The sequence below is a fragment of the Necator americanus genome, chromosome I (assembly GCF_031761385.1).
Source record: "Necator americanus strain Aroian chromosome I, whole genome shotgun sequence".
Lineage (NCBI taxonomy): Eukaryota > Metazoa > Nematoda > Chromadorea > Rhabditida > Ancylostomatidae > Necator > Necator americanus.
The window spans coordinates 8,338,718-8,357,198 of NC_087371.1; the positions used below are offsets into that span (position 1 = coordinate 8,338,718).

The 18,481-nt window shown below is 42.2% G+C and overlaps 1 protein-coding gene across 2 annotated transcripts; it reads right to left on the reverse strand.

Moving 5' to 3' along the window:
- Positions 1 to 375: 375 nt before the first annotated feature.
- RB195_004878 (uncharacterized protein) lies at positions 376 to 17,294 on the reverse strand (the record flags this gene model as incomplete). Of its 2 annotated transcripts, none has more annotated exons than XM_064177080.1 (22): positions 376 to 501; positions 2,827 to 2,891; positions 3,901 to 4,005; positions 4,382 to 4,457; positions 5,001 to 5,108; positions 5,178 to 5,258; positions 5,416 to 5,469; positions 5,552 to 5,620; positions 5,766 to 5,843; positions 7,359 to 7,382; positions 11,312 to 11,395; positions 11,469 to 11,534; positions 12,311 to 12,364; positions 12,417 to 12,470; positions 13,218 to 13,271; positions 13,324 to 13,377; positions 13,452 to 14,054; positions 14,112 to 14,177; positions 14,404 to 14,455; positions 15,196 to 15,291; positions 15,359 to 15,500; positions 17,276 to 17,294. In XM_064177080.1, the coding sequence occupies 22 exons, from the start codon at positions 17,292 to 17,294 to the stop codon at positions 376 to 378; spliced, it is 2,130 nt and encodes a 709-aa protein (XP_064034205.1). The 2 variants fall into 2 exon arrangements, with proteins under 2 accessions (XP_064034205.1, XP_064034206.1); XM_064177081.1 differs by having other exon boundaries at positions 2,827 to 2,933.
- Positions 17,295 to 18,481: the final 1,187 nt, after the last annotated feature.

Consider the following 18,481-nt stretch of genomic DNA (forward strand, 5'->3'; position numbering starts at 1 on the left):
TGAATAGGCTGCCGAAGGGACCGGAATGTGAACATAGAGGCACGTTCTAACGTAACTCGTAGGAAATAAAGCGGTTCACACACCATTTTTTTATGACGAGTAAGGAGAGATGAAGGGAACCACCCCACATTCAATCTACAACCCCATCTCCAGCTTTCTCCGCGAGTTCGCTCACCACGTGATATGCTACGTTCAAGTAAATGCTGTGCAGCATTTGAACAGTTCATAGAAACGCTTCAAACACAACAGAATTTTATCCATGAAATATGCATGTAAAATAACGGTTGTTACTATTCTATGCTTTTCAGAGTACATACGAAACAACAGTTAAAGAATAACGACACATGATTAAACTTTAGGTGCGATAAGTGGAGATTACGTTGTTTTCAAAGAAATGAGTTCGTTTCTTCTTGATGAAGGGCTGCCCGTTGATGTCCCCGCACTGGTTAGTGGTCCGTCATTTTTTGCATGTTCCATTATTGATGTGTCCATGAAAAGACTCTGAAGTGCCGTGAAATTTAACATTTGCAAACCAACATGATCATCTCGTTGCGCTTTATTTAAAGTTTTTTTTTTTGCAAAAATTAGGTAAGAATGATAATTACTAGAGAATGAGATATAAAGTAGAAGATGCAGAAAAACATGAATATGAGTCTTTCTGGTTTCCGAGGTGAAGCATAAATACAAGGAAAGGAAAACTCGGGTCGTAATCTTTTTTACGGAGACATTTTCGAAGACTTGGATCGATTTGAAGTCACGTATGAGTCATGTATGAGTCGCGTATGAAACTTGCCTCTCGAAATACAGGAGTACGAGTTTTTTTAGATCCGGAAAATACCCGCACTTCCAGCTGACGCACGTATAAACTCTCTTGGCAGTCAGAGATTTGAAGTTGAGAAGAAAGGAAATGAATGTCAGGCCTTTTGACTAAAAGTTCTGTGGCATTGAAAGTCTGAGTATCTATGGATATATCTTCATCACCTCTATCTCTATTGGATCGGCCTGTAGTCTACATAAATTTGCTAAATTTGACCTATTGCTAACGGATATGATCCAGCTGTTGTCGTTGAAGCACACAAATCAGTTCACTTTATCCACCTTTCCTTTGCAAATGCGGCAACGCCTCTGATGTTCGATCGATAACGTGGGGTAGAAGTTCGATTCTTCACTCGGGGAAAGCTGGAAAACTCAGGTCGTTTCATTGAGCGTGAATAAGGTATTACAATCGATCGTTCTTCGTGAAATTCGCCTCTTCTATGTTTAGGTTAAGAGATCTCTCTATGCGTTCTATCGAACAAGCTTCCTTCTGCCCGGTTGATGTTTATTGTTGAAAACGAAGTGTTACTAGCTAGTGAACAGGTTTAGTCAGCCGAGAGAGGTTCTGTAACAAGTCCACAGTCCATGACTCGAAACCTCACCACAGCAATCAAACCCTGAACCTCTTGGAGGTCGGAAATCAATAAGTTGGTGCAAAACTTGTCTTGGAAGAAAAAATGATTGTATGCATCGGCTGATCCTCTTAAAGGCATCACTCCACGAATCTGAAGTGGTGCAGATTTCAGGTGGAGTATTCGTATACGGGATGGGAGACTATGGAGAGGGGGGTGATTCCGTCCATTTTTTCCTAATTGCCGTAAAAAACGGCCCGGAAGATGCGGCTTCGGCACAAGGCTGGCGCGCTCCAGTAGAACTCCCTGTAGAAAATAGTGCGCCAGTACGCCTGAAGCCGTATCTTCAGGGCCGTTTTTTACGGCAATTAGGAAGAAATGGACGGAATCACCCCCTCTCCATAGTCTCCCATCCCGTATACGAATACTCCACCTGAAATCTGCACCACCTCAGATTCGTGGGTGATGCCTTTAAGCAATTTATCGCTCAGGCTATCGTTTATGAACCTCGACATTGAAGTGAAGTCGAAAATGAGTCGGGAGTTTTGTTGTGCGTCACCCCGTTGGAGTTTTCTCCATGTCGTTTGCAATGTGCTGCTGAACTTTGCTCCGTCGCCTGGCTCTTCTTCACGTAATATTCTTTTTCTTCGCACACGGTCTCCTTGGTGTTCTATTAGTCAATCTTGCATTCCAACGGTTAACATGCCTTGCCGAAGTGATAATGAGGACAAGCGGTACTTCCTCGGAAGGTCAGATTTGATTTAGTGAAGATCATTCATCAGATCATTGAGGGAAGCTCGTCATGACATCGTGGAGAAATATGTCGCTTTTTTTGAAAACCCTCGCTTGCTTCGATGTGAGTGCTTGGTCGCCTACAGTCAGTGTGACTCCACGCTGACGTATTAGTTCCAGAGTTCCCGAAGGGAGATCATGGTGGCTTTAAAGCTCATGGACATCTCTCTGCATCATGTTTTACAGTCGTAAAAATGTTCCACAAGCCAGTCATTTTTTTGGTCGACCTTGTCCATTGTGGCGTTTTCCTAAAACTCGGCAACTGAATCGAAAATATCCCAATGGTTAATGGTTCTACTAGGACTTCATGTTCTTGTCCATAAACGTCCGATTCGAGCCGCCAGTTGTTGGAAAGAATCGATGTTTATTGCCACTTTGGTTGACGAGAACATCAACTCTTCTACTTTCGCATATTAATAAAGACAGTTCTTCACCAGTATTATGGGTTCAGAGGGTGACGTTAGTTTGTCTGCATCAGTTCAATAACGTCTTACTTGATTTTCTCGGTTTGCATAATCATATCCTTAATGGTCACTTTCAGTACGAGGTTACGTACGTTTTTGTATCTAGGTAGTCATCTTAATCCTTCTGTGTATGAGTTTATGTGAGAAGGATAAAATAGAAGCCAATTACAGCTATCGCCGACCTTTGATTGTTTTTCTCTTTCTGTTTCTTCAAACGATTTCGAATCATTCGGACCTAGTATGCAACCTATAATCCAATGCCTGTTACGATTCCTTGTAAAGTTTCCGACTGAAATATTCCATTTGAGGAGCATACTTCAAACAGCAATCAATATTTACTTGGATACAAAATTCACACTAATTGCTATTAGCTTTTACCGTAGCCACAGTAATTCTTCGCCAGAAAACAAAAAAAAAATGCGGACCCGCTTTTTTCTCTAAAACTTGATTCATATTGCTCTATATGATTACATGTAAACATCAATCGACTTATACTGTACTGTGGATCTGTATATCTACCTTTTTTTAGAGCCCTGAAAAACTCTTATGAAAACACCTATTTTCTAAATTACCAGCGGCAACAACCGAAATTAATACATCAGACTCTGAGATAATTGCTCCTTGAGGATGCATTACATTTGGTGCAAACAAAATGCGAGAAACGTAAATTTAAAGTATTTAAAATTAAATAAAACCTAAAGTATATTTAAAGTTGAATATTCGTAGAATAAGCGCTGTCGTAAACATTTTGGTACCCCCTTCATACCTATATTAGAGAGTTCTAAGATTTTCAGAAATCGGCGGAAGTGGCACATTCAGAGTTGAGTAAAAGTTCTTCGCTCTTTTCATTGCTTGCTCGGATTTTCGAGTAGTTGTCAGCGAGTCATGCTTCATGCCTCAGTTGAGAAACTTGGTTCTCGTCTAGAAATCTCTTCAGATGATGATTTGGAGTTGGTTTTGAGGACGCCATAGTAATGAAGGGTCCGCCCGGCATCTCACCCCTCAGCGAGGCGATCCTTCATCTGCTGCTCTTGCAACATTGACACAATTATATTTAAAACAAATCCACAGAATAAATCATATGAATTAGAAAAGAGATTTTTTAAATGTTGAGAAAAAAGAATTGAAAGAATTTTGATCTTCAAATTTTTCAGGAGGTAACTTTTGTTACTTCTTTCTAAAGAAAGAAAAAACACGGATTCTCTTTTATTTTTCGTTCCCCGGCGAAGAATTACCGTCCGTACAGTAACACTCACAAATATCAGCTTCTCCATCATCAAACGATCGTTGGCGTGGATAGAATAGTAGCACCTTGGCCCAGTTGATGCCCGTCGTTTCTTGCATCGCCTGTTTATGAAGCCCTGAAAGATTTATAAGTGGACAAATTGATTTTTTTTAATCTTCTAAATTGAAAATAACAAGTCTATTCTTGAAATGTGGGTTTTATTGACTTTGACAACGAACGGAGCGCTGACGAGACGAAGACGTGGCACGCATAAAAGAGGTTTTTTCCAAGTCGCCTCATTTCTCGACAAAAATTGGTACCATAAGCTTGCGTTCCTTTTTTTTGAAACAAACCTCCGAGGAAACTGTATAGGAAAACTTCATAACTAATGGCTTAATGATTTCCCCTAGAACACCGTTCACTGCCAACGGCGAAGTTTCTCACGATTTGAGCACATATTTGAGCTCGACGTCGGATTAAGAAAAAACTTTAATAAGAAATGATCCACATACTATCATAGTGCTGAACCCAGGTGCTAGGTATGAACTTGGGCGTTGTAAGCATAGTTTCGAGCATTGCCGCTTTAAGCTAAAACAGCTAACATTTATGTGGCAGACTCACTTGGTTGAGTATAATGATTAGAAATGAATACACTATTGTATAGCAAATTAATCTAGTAATTTTATTTTTTTCAAGCATTATTATTTTTATGGGGCGGGTGTAGTGTAGAGGTTAGAAGTCCCGCTTCCTGAGCGATCGATCGGAGGTTCGAATCCGCCTTAGTGCTCACCAAGCCTTTCATCACTCCGGCGTCGATAAATTGGTACCGGACTTGTCTGGGAGGATAAATCACTGACTTGACACATCGGCTAGCCACTGTCATTGTATAGGCCAGTTACACGTTCGTAAACCTCAAACGATTCTGAATTGAAGTGAACGTGGGGGCGCATCCCAAGCGGATTGATTAACGCCAGAAGCTTTATCCTTTATCCTTTATTATTATTATATCAATGTGTAGTACTCATGGATGGATGATCGAACATGGAACATGTGTACCCCACAAGAATTTCGCATATTGGCGTTTGTAGTAGTGTGAGTGTAAAATGTGGAAATTTGGCGTACATAACAGACCTTTTTTCTTTTTTCAACAAGTCGTTTCGTTTCTGGATCTAAAGTGGTACCATGAGTTTGAAGGTAGTCAATAGTCTTATCCAATACGCGGTCTAGCACATTCAGTACCTTAATGAAACAAATACGGATCCAGAATTGTTCTCACCCATGGAGTGAAAAATTTTTGAATTTTCCTACAGTTTGGTCGTAAGGTATTTTTCCGGAGAAGAACTTTGATATAATCTCGTTCTCTTCCTTTGTGAGGGTTTTTTCGATTGCCTGAAATCTTTTCTTTTTGTCTAAACCAAATTTTGGTGTTTGTGGACTCGCTAGATTTTAGTGATGAGTTATATGCAGTAACACCTGGAGCTTCCCAGTACAGAAATGTATTGGATTTTGCCTACGTTCTTGTAAACATGAGCAACGCTTGATTCACCTTTTCTTTGTGTGAGATACGGAGGATCTTCTTTGCTGCTTCCAATGTTTTTTTCTAGAAGAGAAATTGCTTTGCTGTTATAAAATGATCTTTTTATGCTCATTCTTTTGAAAATGGTGGAGTAAGTCGAGCTCACATCACTGGCACCAACTCCCTCGACGCTCTCTGTGTCGAAGTCACCCAAACATTTCGTGAGGTCTACGTCCTGTCCAAAGAGTATTTTTAGGGCAGTGTCAGCTATACTCAGTTGTTTTTTTTTAGATGATTTTTTTTTTCAGAGAAACAGAGATATTAAAGTTCTCAAAAAGTTAGCATAAGAATAGCAAAGATCGGAGATGGTAATCTTCTACCTCTTCAAGTGCGGAGAATACGTCGTCTCTGGTACTTCTAAGATCGTCTGATGGGGTGCTGAGGGCAGAGGCTGATGCCTGCAATGAGTTTCACCATCGATTATGTTAGTGCACATCAAATAGTAGCATCAAGAAATGATTTTAAAAAGTGGTAAACATTGCTGGAACTGGAGGTACAACACGAAAGACAAGACGGTTCAAATCTCATCGCATTACCTGGAGTGGTCATATTAAATAACAACATTCATCACTTCATCTTCACTGGAATTCGGTTATTCCTAATCTTTGTCCTGATTTCGCAATATTTGCAAAATATCAATTCATAAGTTTTTCTGAACAAAAAAAAAACACGACTTCTACATAAATTTTGTCTTTCAAACGCTACATCAGTGATTACGGTATGGTGCAGTAGGCCTTTCCGACTGACGTGCGTGAGTAGCCGGCGCGCGGAGCACACACAAAATAAAGAATACCTAATCATTTTGAAAACGATATCATTTAACTCCAAATGCTGTGGGAAACTCAGCATTTTTTAAATTAAGGAGTATGGTTTTAGAATAGTTACACAAAACTCTAGCCGAATGTATCAAGTACTTCTTTGCTACGGAATGTTATGAAAAGACGATGCTGTGAAAGAGCAAGAATATCCATCCAAAGGAAAGCCAGCTCTACAAACTGAAGCACACTATGTTTTTTAAGAGTTCCCCTTGGGTTTCTTCAATTTGAACTCTGTCCTGGAGACTAACGAGGATGCAAATCAAAGAAGAAATGGAAGCAAAAGGACGAAAAGGGGGATTTTTGAGGTTAGCGTTGCTCTAGTGTTCGATGGAAGTCCGTCTGTTCACATATGGTGAAAATTCCGAAAAATTCAAATATGGTTGTGCTCAATTGCAATTTTATTGGCTGTTTTGACTTCTTTTCTTGCATTGTAGGTTCGAAGAAAAGGCAAACTACAATTTTACACAACTATCGAAATCGCACAACTGAGTGAAAAAAAAAACAATAAGTCAGTTATTTCAAGGTTGCTTTAAACAATTTTTTGATGCTGTGATGAAGTGTGAAAGTTTCAGTCCACGAGGACTTATCACCTATAACTTCCTTTTTATGTTGAGTTCTAATTATTGCTTTTTTTTTGGCGAATATTTGGCGTCAACGATGTGCTGGTTTTTTGGATAGAGAGAGGAATCTAGTGGTATATCTAATGAAAATGTTGTTCTGAAACTTCAATTTTATCACAAGTTAAGAGCGAACCGACGGTGCCTCACCGTCGCTCACCCTCTGTTTTTCTATGTTCAATGTATAGTAGCTTCTCTCCAATGATTCAATCGCAGTAACTTGCGAGCGACTAAAAACCGTGTCACTTCGAACGCATCCACTTATGTCGTTTTGCACCATAGATCAAATCAGAGCGATCAGATTGTTTAAGGAAGCGAGCCGCTCAGAAAAGAGATGAATGCAAGCGAAATGCTTGAACGCTACAAAACTTTATGTAGAAGAAACACATTTCATTCTCTGGAATTCTCTGGAAAAAAATGATTGAGAGAAAGATCTTCTACTAGGGATTACATTAACGGCATTCAACTGCGGACTCACCATTTCTTGTGGAAAACTACAATCCTGAAAAGAGAGGTAAAGTATAAAGGAAAAAGAATAGTGTGCACTGTGTTGATCAAACCCTATTGTAATGCGCTTAATGCTCGTTTGAGGTTTTTGAATGTGTCTGCAGTTTTTCGATCACTTGCGGGGGCGAGCCCATGGCAGATCAGTATTTTTATCCTCTCAGAAAAGCCTGGTACCAGTTTATCGACCTCAATTTGTCGACTCGGCGCAGAGTCAAGCGTGCGCGTGGATTTCCTCATCGGGAGGATCGTAACTGGGGTGTGGGATGAGGAGGGGGTCGTAAGGGGGTCAGGGGGAAGGTGGGAGAAGGGGAAGGAAATGAAGAGAACAAAGAGAAAAGGAGGAGAGGATAGCCACTGTTGAAAAAACTCATAGTAAGGGGCGCAAAATTTAGTTATAATAGTCTGACTTAATTGACTTAAAGGCATCACCCCACGAATCTGAGGTGGTACAGATTTCAGGTGGAGTATTCGTATACGGGATCGTAGATTAAGGAAAGGGGGGTGATTCCGTCCATTTCTTCCTAATTGCCGTAAAAAAACGGTCCGGAACCGCACAAGGCTGGCGCGCTCCAGTCGAACTCCTTGTAGAAAATAGCGCGCCCGAAGCCGTATCTTCCGGGCCGTTTTTTACGGCAATTAGGAAGAAATAGACGGATTCACCCTTCTCTCCATAATCTACGACTCCGTATAGGCATAACCCACTTGAAACCCGCACCACCCCAGATTCGTGGGGTGATGCCTTTAATAGGGGACTGATATTATCGCCTGGCGCAATTGCCCGCATATTCGCTGAGGAGTGTCGTCCTTGAATATAGCTCTGTCAGACTTTCTCGACCATCTGCGAGAGCTTGCACAGGATTAATCCATTCGACGCTATTCCATATCTTGCGAAACGTTATGTCTCACTTGAACTGCCTGTCCACGTCGAGCGTTCTCAAGTCTTCTTTTACTACCTCAATCTACAACTTCCTTTTTTGGCCACGTAGCCGTCTCCCCTTGAACTCGACACACTTCTTAAATCTCGTTGAACGAGGCGATTTGCTAGCCTCCTCATCATATGACCAAAGAAACGAAGACGATTTTCTGTAGCTGCTTCCGATGGCGGTAGTTATGGGCGGATGTTTATACTTTGCTCGTGTCATTCGCCGGAACACCACACCGATTTTCGAGCAAAGATCTTCATTGTTGCATACCCTAATCCAAAAGTAGCCAAATTGCCGTCTACGCAGCTTCCTTTGCGTGCAATTAATCTTACCATTGCCGTTGTGTACTCTATCCAAATCTCCAATCCGTACATTATAATGGGGCTAATTGCGGATAGGTAGACTCGCAGTTTGACTTCGTTGTTGAGGGGGTCAATCAAGAACATTTTGTTAAGAAGCAAAAGTAGCCTCAGTTTCTCTTGTGGAACAGTATCTCAAGCGCTGAAAAGAACGACAGTGGTTGGAATCGAACGCGACATCCCTAGGTTTTCGGATATCTGCTCTGAAGAATGTTCGTCAGATATAGTCAAGGTGAAGTTCTAGAAAGTTCATATTTCGCTTCTGCTGTTCTTCAGGGTCAGGATCCTTGCCACGTAAGCTGACCGCGTCGATGATTTCTCTTGAACGTGGAAGCGGTGATGAGGCCCGTTTGTTCACATAAGTCGACCACTTATGGTCGCTTGTCAGACGGCTGACATCTGACAAGCGCTCCGCTAATCTATACCATTTTCTAGCAAATCGGATTGTTGTTCAAGTACCATCTTCGCGTCCGCGCCAATTCCGACAACCTGCTGGTTGGGTATTCTAGACATCAACGCATTGAATTTACCATAGAAGGCGTCCTTATTGTTGTCCTCAACAGTTTTCGTAGGTGAATGAGCGCTTACGTCTTGAGTTTACGTTATCTGCGATCCCACAGTCTTACAAAGACCAATCTAGACGACACTGAGCCAATTTTCCCCATTAGGTTGTTGTAGTCGCTTCTCACAATGATCGCACAGCCACCTACCTTCTTCTCATCAGCATCGCCACGGTGTAATTTTCGATTCTGATGACCGATCTGTAATGCATGTTTCCTGCAGCGCAGCAAATGACACGCAGAGATATCGTAAAACCCTAGGCAGAGTGGTTTGTTGGAGTTCACTCGACAGTCTTCGGCAGTTCAGCATGACGAAACGAATGTTTGTTGCCAAAGATTCCATGCTGCATTCGGACAGTTGACCTTCCTGGGTTATTACCTTGGCGATGTGCTGGACGACAGCACCTTTTCCCAAGCCATAGCTCCCAATGCGTACACTCGAACGCCTGATTGCGTTTAGTGAAAGTAGGGCCACCACGTGCAAGTAGCAATCAGACTCGTGTACACCCTATAGTAGTCTAATAAGTGATTTTGAAGGAGGCCCAGCGCATTCGTTGTCCGCGGTAGAGAGCGGTGTAGCGCTATACCGATGAATTTTCATGGCATGACACAAAAAAGCAATTTTGATGCTATAATTAGGCGAAGAAAGCACGCTAGGAGTCAGAGATAGGGATAAAACTACTGAAAAGTAGGCTTCACGAGTTGCTGGATAACGACGCTCAGAGTAAATTTCATGCATAGAGTTTTGCACAGTTGTAAAGACAGAATTTGTTTATATTTGAGCTGGAGTCCCTGTTTCTAGCTTCCATGAGTTTTTTTTTTGAACGCTGGTTGAGAAAAATTCTAAATTTGTTCTCCCATTTTCGAGTTTTCTCAATTAGCTTTTGAAAGAACCAGAACTTCTATGGAGATCAAAATTTGCTTTCTTGATGGTCTATCAAAATATGGCACCACACTTTCAACCGTGTTATCGTAATTTCGCAACGACGAAAGATGTGTAATTTCAGGTTTTTGGCTGTACGTCAAAATCTGTATGACTTTGAGCAAAGTTTGCTCAAAGTAAACGAAGCCTTAGTCAGTTTTTGTTGTTGTCCGCTTGATAGGTCAAATTCTAGAGGTCAGCAACGTATGCTTCAATAAAGATCGCTAAAATGAAAAAATGAAAATGAAAGATCAAGTACCCTCGATCATTATTTTAGGATTCCTGCCCGTTGCAGACATAGATAGAAATTTTCACTTTTTTTTCGTCGAGCGGTTCGGTAAGGACTAGCTGGACTGCACAAGGACATCAAATCAATGTTATTCAAAAAGATCGACAGGGTTGCCGCGTACACTTTGCTAGGGAAGGACCATGGTTTTGTTAAAAAAAGGTTGACGAGTGGCTTACCGTAAAATCGACCTTTTTCATACCTGATGAATTTGCTTGTATTAGGGGTTCTACTTATTTCTTCACACTCGCATACCTTGCACAATTTTGTAATTTATCGAACATTGATGGTCTTCTGCCGATGTGCTCAACATGGGTGTCTGTCAGACTGTCCCATCTTTCTGATAAGGTTATAATTTTATGGGGCCACAAGCTGGAGCACAGGGGGGAGGGGGGGGAACAGTTCTTCTTTCCCTACCTCTGTGCTTGAAATCTGCTGTTGAGTTGTTCTTCAGTCTCAGCCTCCACCTTATGGCCCCAGAAAATTGTAACCTTATTAGAGAGGATGGGACACTGCTTCCATCCTCGAATCCGCTGTTGTGTTGTTCTCGGGATCTCGGGATCTTAGCTCCTTAGATCCCACGGAATTATAGACTTTCCAGAATGATGAAACACTGTGGTAGACATGCATGACGAGTGATAATCTATACTTGAGTGAGAAACTATGAAATTATAAAGGTCAGCGCGTGTTAAAAAATAAGTGGTCGACATAATAGCTGTCAGGAAATTTCAAAAGACAATTCCGCAATTCTACTGTAGATCACAAGTCCTTTACCCTTATCTAAGGTTTCTGTGAATGAACCCTTTAGTTAGTTGATATCTCAGCATTTTTTAAAGTTTTTGCCCACATGAAAGCTTTATCTTTTGTCACTTACCGTCTCCCTGCTGTTCGTACTGATACCAAAATCGATTTTCAACTGCTCCCTTTGGTCCTTTTCTGAAGAACTACCCGCAGTTTTCTGAAAATAAACATGGTTCTTTTGAAGGTATTCAGATAGTGCTTTTGCTAGCCTTGTTCCATATAAACTCCACCTTGGGTTTAGATTTCGGTGAAGGTTTTTTTGGCGCAGTGAATTCGGGACCGTCCCTTTTTGCTCCCTACAAAATTATTGGTAAAGCAGTCTGAACGTCGGACTAACGGCGGACATCAGACTTCTTCCTATGCATATCTCGCCTCCTCACACTTATCAATAGAAATTAAATGTAGATGCATTTTGGAAATTGAAATTGTATTTTTTCTAACGACGCCTCTTTCGTTCGTTTTTTTTTCGTTCGTTTTCGTTTCGTTGTTACCTACTATTTAGGCAGCCGGTTTCATTCGTGTTGCCAGTCGCTGAAGAAGTGATGTTGGCAACCTCGTGAGCCAAACGTGCGGTGGGAATAGATATGCGGTTGAGTATGTAGGGGTGGAACGCGACATAGCAGCTTTCATTGCCATAAAATGGATCACAACATTTCGTTTACTTCTTAGCAAATTCACTCGGAGCCATTGCGTAGTACTACTGCAACGCCGCGGTGTGGAACCGTCTCACCCCACTTCATTGCTTTCTGGCCCCGCACACAAATTCCTCGCCATGTGACCCGTCCCACTCCATTTTATAGCATTGCCTTTCGATGCATCAATTCGACGCCGTGGGACCTGTTCCGCGCCATTATAACGGCTATAGTCGTCGGCGCACTAATTCGAAATCATGGGACCCGTCCCACCCCATTTTACGGCATTGCGGCGCCAGCACACTTATCTGACGCCGTTGGACACGTCTCACCACGCTCTGGAATTTCGGGACACACACGACACACATACATACGTGACAGTATTAGCCCGCTATTATATAGCATGAATATCTGAAGTGTGCCTAGATCTGCTACCAAACCTCTTCACTTCTCTTTGGTTGCGGTCCGATCTGTTCATTTTCACCAGATGTACCCTAGAAATAGAAAGATTTTATGATTATCTACTATGGCGGTATGTTTTCTTGCCTCGTGTTCCTTTATAATCTCTTTTGAGTCTTGCGTGACATCTTCGAGGATCTTCTGAATTCGATAGATTTTGAGCTTCTCGGATACTTCAGTGCTCTATCAACACCCAAGTGCTATTTTGAAGATACATCTCGCTATTATAACGGTTATTGGCACCTGCGCACTAATTCGACGCCATTGGATCCGTCCCAGCCCATTTTAAAGGCATCACTCCATGAATCTGGAGTGGTATTTATTTCCGGTGGAGTATTCGTAAACGGGGTCGTAGATTATGGGGAAGAGGGTGATTCCGTTCATTTCTTCCTAATTGCCGTAAAAAATGGCCCGGAAGATACGGCTTCAGGCGTTCTGGCGCACTATTTTCTACAAGGAGTTCGGTTGGAGCGCGCCAGCCTTGTGCGGCGCCGCATCTTCCGGGCCGTTTTTTACCGCAATTAGGAAGAAATGGACGGAACCACACTTCTCTCCATAATCTACTATCCCTTATAAGAATACTCCACCTGAAATCACCATCACCTCAGATTCGTGGGGTGATGCCTTTAACAGCTTTTGCGCCAGCACACTTATCGAATACGTCTCAACAAGTTAAATTTCGACTTCGACAGACACACACACATACATACATACATACATACATACATACATACATACATACATACACATATACACATATACACATATACACATATACATACACATATACACATATACACATATACACACACGCACGCACGCGCGACAGAATAAGCCCGTTATTGTATAGCATGGACATCTGAAGTATGCTTAGGTCTGCCACCAAACCTCTTCAGTTCTCTTTCGTTGCTTTTCGATCTGTTCATTTTCGCCAGATACACCCTAGAAATAGAAAGATTTTATGATTATTTACTATGACGGTATGTTTTCGTGCCTCGGGTTCCTTTACAATCTCCTTTGAGTCTTGTGTGACATCAGCAAGGATCTTCTGAAATCGGTCGATTTTGAGCTTCTCGGATACCTCAGTGCTCTACCAACACCCAATTGCTATTCTGAAGATACCTCTGCCATTTCTGATAGTGCTGTTTCATTTGATGGTATTCGACTGCTAAATTTACTCCTTTTTCTTCGAGATAACCGATTGTTGTCTTGTGTTAGTTGTCCTTGTGTTAAGTTGCCCACGTCACCACGTTCACTTCCCTGTGTGACATCTTCAGAAGGTAGCAATGAAGCTGTTGTAGATGACCGCGCGCGGTCTATAGGATCCATTGCCATCGAAGGCGTTTGCATGATTGAAGACTCGCCTTTTGGATGAGGTAATTGTGAAGAATTTTTTATGGAGGGCGGACCTTCTTCTAAAGTTGCGTTTGCGAGGGAAGGTGGTAACATTGCAGAAGAGGTAGCACCTCCTGGATAGGGTAATTCTGGAGCATTCCTAATTGAGGACGGAGGTACTTCTTGAGGTGGTTTTACGACAGTAGGAGGTAGCATTGCAGAAGAAGCACCCACTTCCTCCGAACGAGCCAGATTCGGTGCATTCATAACTGACAACGGAGCTTCTTCAGTAGTTGTCATTACAGTGGGTGGTTCCATTTTTGAAGCAGCAGTTTCACGCTCCAATCGGGACGGCTGTCCAGTGGATGAGGTTGTCTGACGTTGTGATTTCTGTACACGATGGCGTTTAGCTTGAATAATTGCATTGGAAATATAGCATAAGCGTACCTCACTAGCGGTTGAGGATCGTCTTCGTTTTTCTTTCGCCTTTGTTCGTTTCCTCCTTCTTGTTCTCTAGATGTTAAAAAAAATACTTCATTTTACCTTAGCTTTGGATAGTACTTTTCTTTGGTTTTAGGGAGTCAGGAGATAAAATTTGTATGGAAATCTGAGCAGTTGGCTCTGTTGCGCAGTTACTAGGCTTTTTTTGCGGGCAGCTCCACGACACCATAACATCGCAGAACAACACCTTTTGAAACTTGTTCTCAAGCTACATCGTGACTGAGTAGGGCATAAATACCTTAGCAGTATCAATTTCTGACTTGTTCTCACTTTTCTTCCATCGCAGTTTTCTGTAAAGAACATGTACGTACTTTATAACTGAGGCATCTATTGAGACAGATAGGTCGATTTAAAGATAGCATTCTGGGGACGTTTTGAGGTAAAGATCTCTCCATCAGTACGCAGAGGTTGAGACTGATTTCACGAGTGTCACTTAGAAAAGTCTCTGGAAACCCCAGACAAAATGTAGGGTTCGAGATGCTACGGAAACGAGCGTGGTTCAGCTTGATACTCCCCAATGTGTAACATAAACAAGACAGCGCCAAGAGTTGCAGCCAGGAAAAAGAAAATTGTCTATGAACTTCGCTCACAAAGTGGCTATTTCCACTAGGTATCCGACTGGAGATTGTGTCACACGACGCGAAAAGATTCCGTTCTTTCTACCTCACATACATATGATACATACGCTCCGGTCCTCTCAGCGGCCTATTCATTGGTTTTACCTGAATAGGCTGGTGTGAAGACCTGATTAGTTTTCGACCGCTTTCTCGTGAAAACGGCGCGCGCACAATGGTGACGCGTTGCAACTGGGTTCGTAGGAAAAACACCGTCTTTCACGCCGTGTCTTCACGACGAATATAAGCGGAGTCACCCTCGTCTGCGTAATCTGCAATACGAACTCCACGTTTCTCTGGGGATTCCGTATCTCGTCAATTTCGATACGATACGCTACCTTTACCGGGATCATGGATGAAACGAGGTGGGGAGTCCATGCATTTCAACATGACCAACTCCGAACAAGCGAACTTACGAAACTCTCAGTCTAGAGACGTATGGGCGTTGCATTGTATTTGTTTTTTCCATGAATGAATAGTCGTTTTCGGAATTATCGGCCTCGACGTAAATGCTTAAAATATTGCATTGCTCGTGTTTTTTTTCATTCTCACATCAACTTTCCGCTTCAAAGCACTCACCCACGCTTTCTCATTTCTTCCCTCTTCTGCGCCTTACTCATCGGTTTCGGCTGTAGAGCTGCTCGTTGTATAGTCGATTTGTTGGTTTTAGTCAGAAATTCTTGGTAGCCTTTGCGAACGAAATTGGCATCTACTTTTTTACCTGAACATTAGTGTCCAATAATTCACGTTTGTATCAGGGTTCTTATCATATTGCTTATCACATCGCGATCTCGTTTGCGCTGATGTAGTGCTTAGTAGAAGCGCTGCCTGTTATGTCCGCGATGCAGTTCGAATTTGAGTTCCCTAAGGGCAGCGGAAGTTTTCACCAACGTGGAAAACGTGTTCTAGCTGCGGTTTACCTGTCGTTCGTGAAACATAACTTCTTTTTTGAGATCTAGCTCTTTACTTAAATTCTGTCTCATTCTTTAAAGATATCAGTTGTAAGCTGGCGGTGACAGTGGTCACCACATTTGCACCTACGACCTAGCATTAAAACCATCTTCAATGTTCTCTGTTCACTGTTGCTGCTGTGTGAACTCATTCACACCTGGCCAATTTAATTTGCACCAAATCACAACAAAAGTTCGCAAGTTGACAGCGATATCGCACGCGTCGAATAGATTTTCGCGTCGCTTGTCGTAGCAAGCATGTATTAGCTTATTATTTAGCTTATGTCTCCGCTTTCTTATCCTTCATAATAAATTTGGGCGAACTTTGAAGAAAATTGGGGATACTACGTTGTGCCGAAGATCACTACTCCAAGAAATTACGATTAGAAATTCACATGCATTCGAACTTATCAACATCGAGTCATTCTTAGCAGCTCATTAATATAGTTCGGTCAAGACCACATCAAGCTCCTTGCAGTTACAGAGGTCGACGCAGGACCACCGCCAACCACATTGACGAGTGCTGCTAGTAAGCGTCCCGCTCGATCCCAATCGCTACGTTACACCGCACCGCCTCGAGTGCAACCGCAACTGTACCGCGCTTCATGTAATTTCGACCCAAGTAGATGCTCAACCAGACATTGGAATAGGTCGATATATAGGTTATATCGTGTGGTCATGAACGATACAATGGTCGATGGTATATCATCATTGCAATCGCATGATTTACAGTGTCGACTTCCCGCTAATTTTGTGGTCATTCCCAAAAAATTGCATCAAAGAAGTCCGTTCTCTTTCCTTCCGGACGCATTCTTGTGATGTCCATATCTCAGACCACTACAGTGGATGAAAAGAATTCAATTCATTGACGTAGCTCAAGGATTTGCTGTCTGAAAGATGCTAATTCGTGTACCAGCAAATTGAACGCATCAGAAAATTTAGAAAACTTTGTCTGACACCAGTTTCGATTTCACAGGAATTTTTTTTCTGGAAAATGACCGTTTTCCAACACGCAACAGAAAGGGTGCATCTGCCTCATACAGAGGCAGGAGAGAGCGGATACCGACGCTTTGATTTGGGCAGAAGTACATGAAGAAGGCCTTAATTGTATCCTCCTTTATTCTTTGACAACAGAAGCATTTCAGCCCTATGCAGCTAACCACCACCCATCCGTGCCGTGTTCCGATCTGAACTAGCGACTCGGCCACTACTGAATCTTGACTTAGTTCAAAATTTTGGATATCCAAATAACAACTATGATTGTTTATTTATTTATTTGGATTGTTATTTGGATGTCCAAAATTTATTAGATGCAGAAAACAAAATTGAATTGGTTATGATTGAAGAAACCTGAATTATTGCTTCACATCGCTTTACAGATGGTATACACGCCTAGCAAGTAGTTTTCAAACGCTCGCATAAAATTACAACTATATTAGTGTTTCACAAGACCAGATTGTAATGAAAGAAGTCAAGCGAAGGAGCGTGAACCTGCATACATTCACTAAAGATTCGTGTTAAGAACACAACGAAATACGGAACCCACCAATTGAAGTACCGAGCATTCCTGAAGCCGCAGGATAGGATGATTGAACGAATTAGAATAAAACATACTGGGTCGGGAGGTCTACACTAGTCTAGGTTGAGTCAGATGACGAATATTTATAAACACTGGTATATTCTACCTAGACTGGTATATAAGCGAATTTAGAAGATCAGAATCAAAATTCTGCTCATAGCAATGGACTTTGGTTAATCCCAGCACTGAGACATGAGTAATTTCTTCTCACGGGCAAAGTAGATTAAAGGCAGCATAACTCGAATCTGACGTGGGTGAGGGAATTTGGCACGGGAAAAGCTATAGATGGGATTGTAGACTGTGGTTTCACTCATCTCTCGTATCGTGTGGTCGAAGATTGATGAAGTCTCCGTACTAGCCTATTCAAGTAAAACTAATGAATGGTTCAGTGAGAGGACCGGAGCGTATACAAGAGTTTTACTTGAATAGGGTGGTGAGGAGACATCACTGATCTTCATCCGCTCGCACTTGGATGCGGCGCGTGCGCAATCGTCGCAAAAAACGGCTTTCATCGTCGTTTTTTATGCCGTTTTTTTATGCCAATAGAGAGAGATGAGCGGAAGCACCCCCGCATCCTGCAAACTACAACCCATCTCTAACTTTTCCCCCGGATTCCCCCACCATGTCAGATTGGTATGTTGTCTCTAAAGTAATCCTAGAGATGGCAAGAAAAAAAAACTGGAAAAGTTACTGTCTATCATGATGTATAATAACGGGCTTATTCTGTCACGTGTGTGTATGTCACGAAATTCAGAAAGGGAGGCGCCGGATATCTACAGATGCGAGTGCGACGGCGTCAGACACCTATAGAAGAGGGTGCGGCGAGTCCAGCGGCGCCAGATACCTATAGAAAGGGTGCGACCGGTCCAATGGCGTCGAATTGGTGCACCACCACCAAATAGCTTTGAAATGGGGTGTGATGGGTCCCACGGCGTCGGATCGGTGCGCAATAACTTTGTGCAGATGTCGCGAAAGGTAAATTAGAACCGTTCCATATTCGTGGCCACTGCACGTATTGCAACCGAAGAAGTGTTTGAAGCTAAAGTTCGAATATTCTCAAAATGTAGAGCTGACGCGTTGAAAAGAAGACTATGAAATCTTTTGAATTTATTTATAGTAAAAAAGAGAGAAGAAAACGTTGCTAGAAAAAGAGAATTCTGATTTTACAGAAAA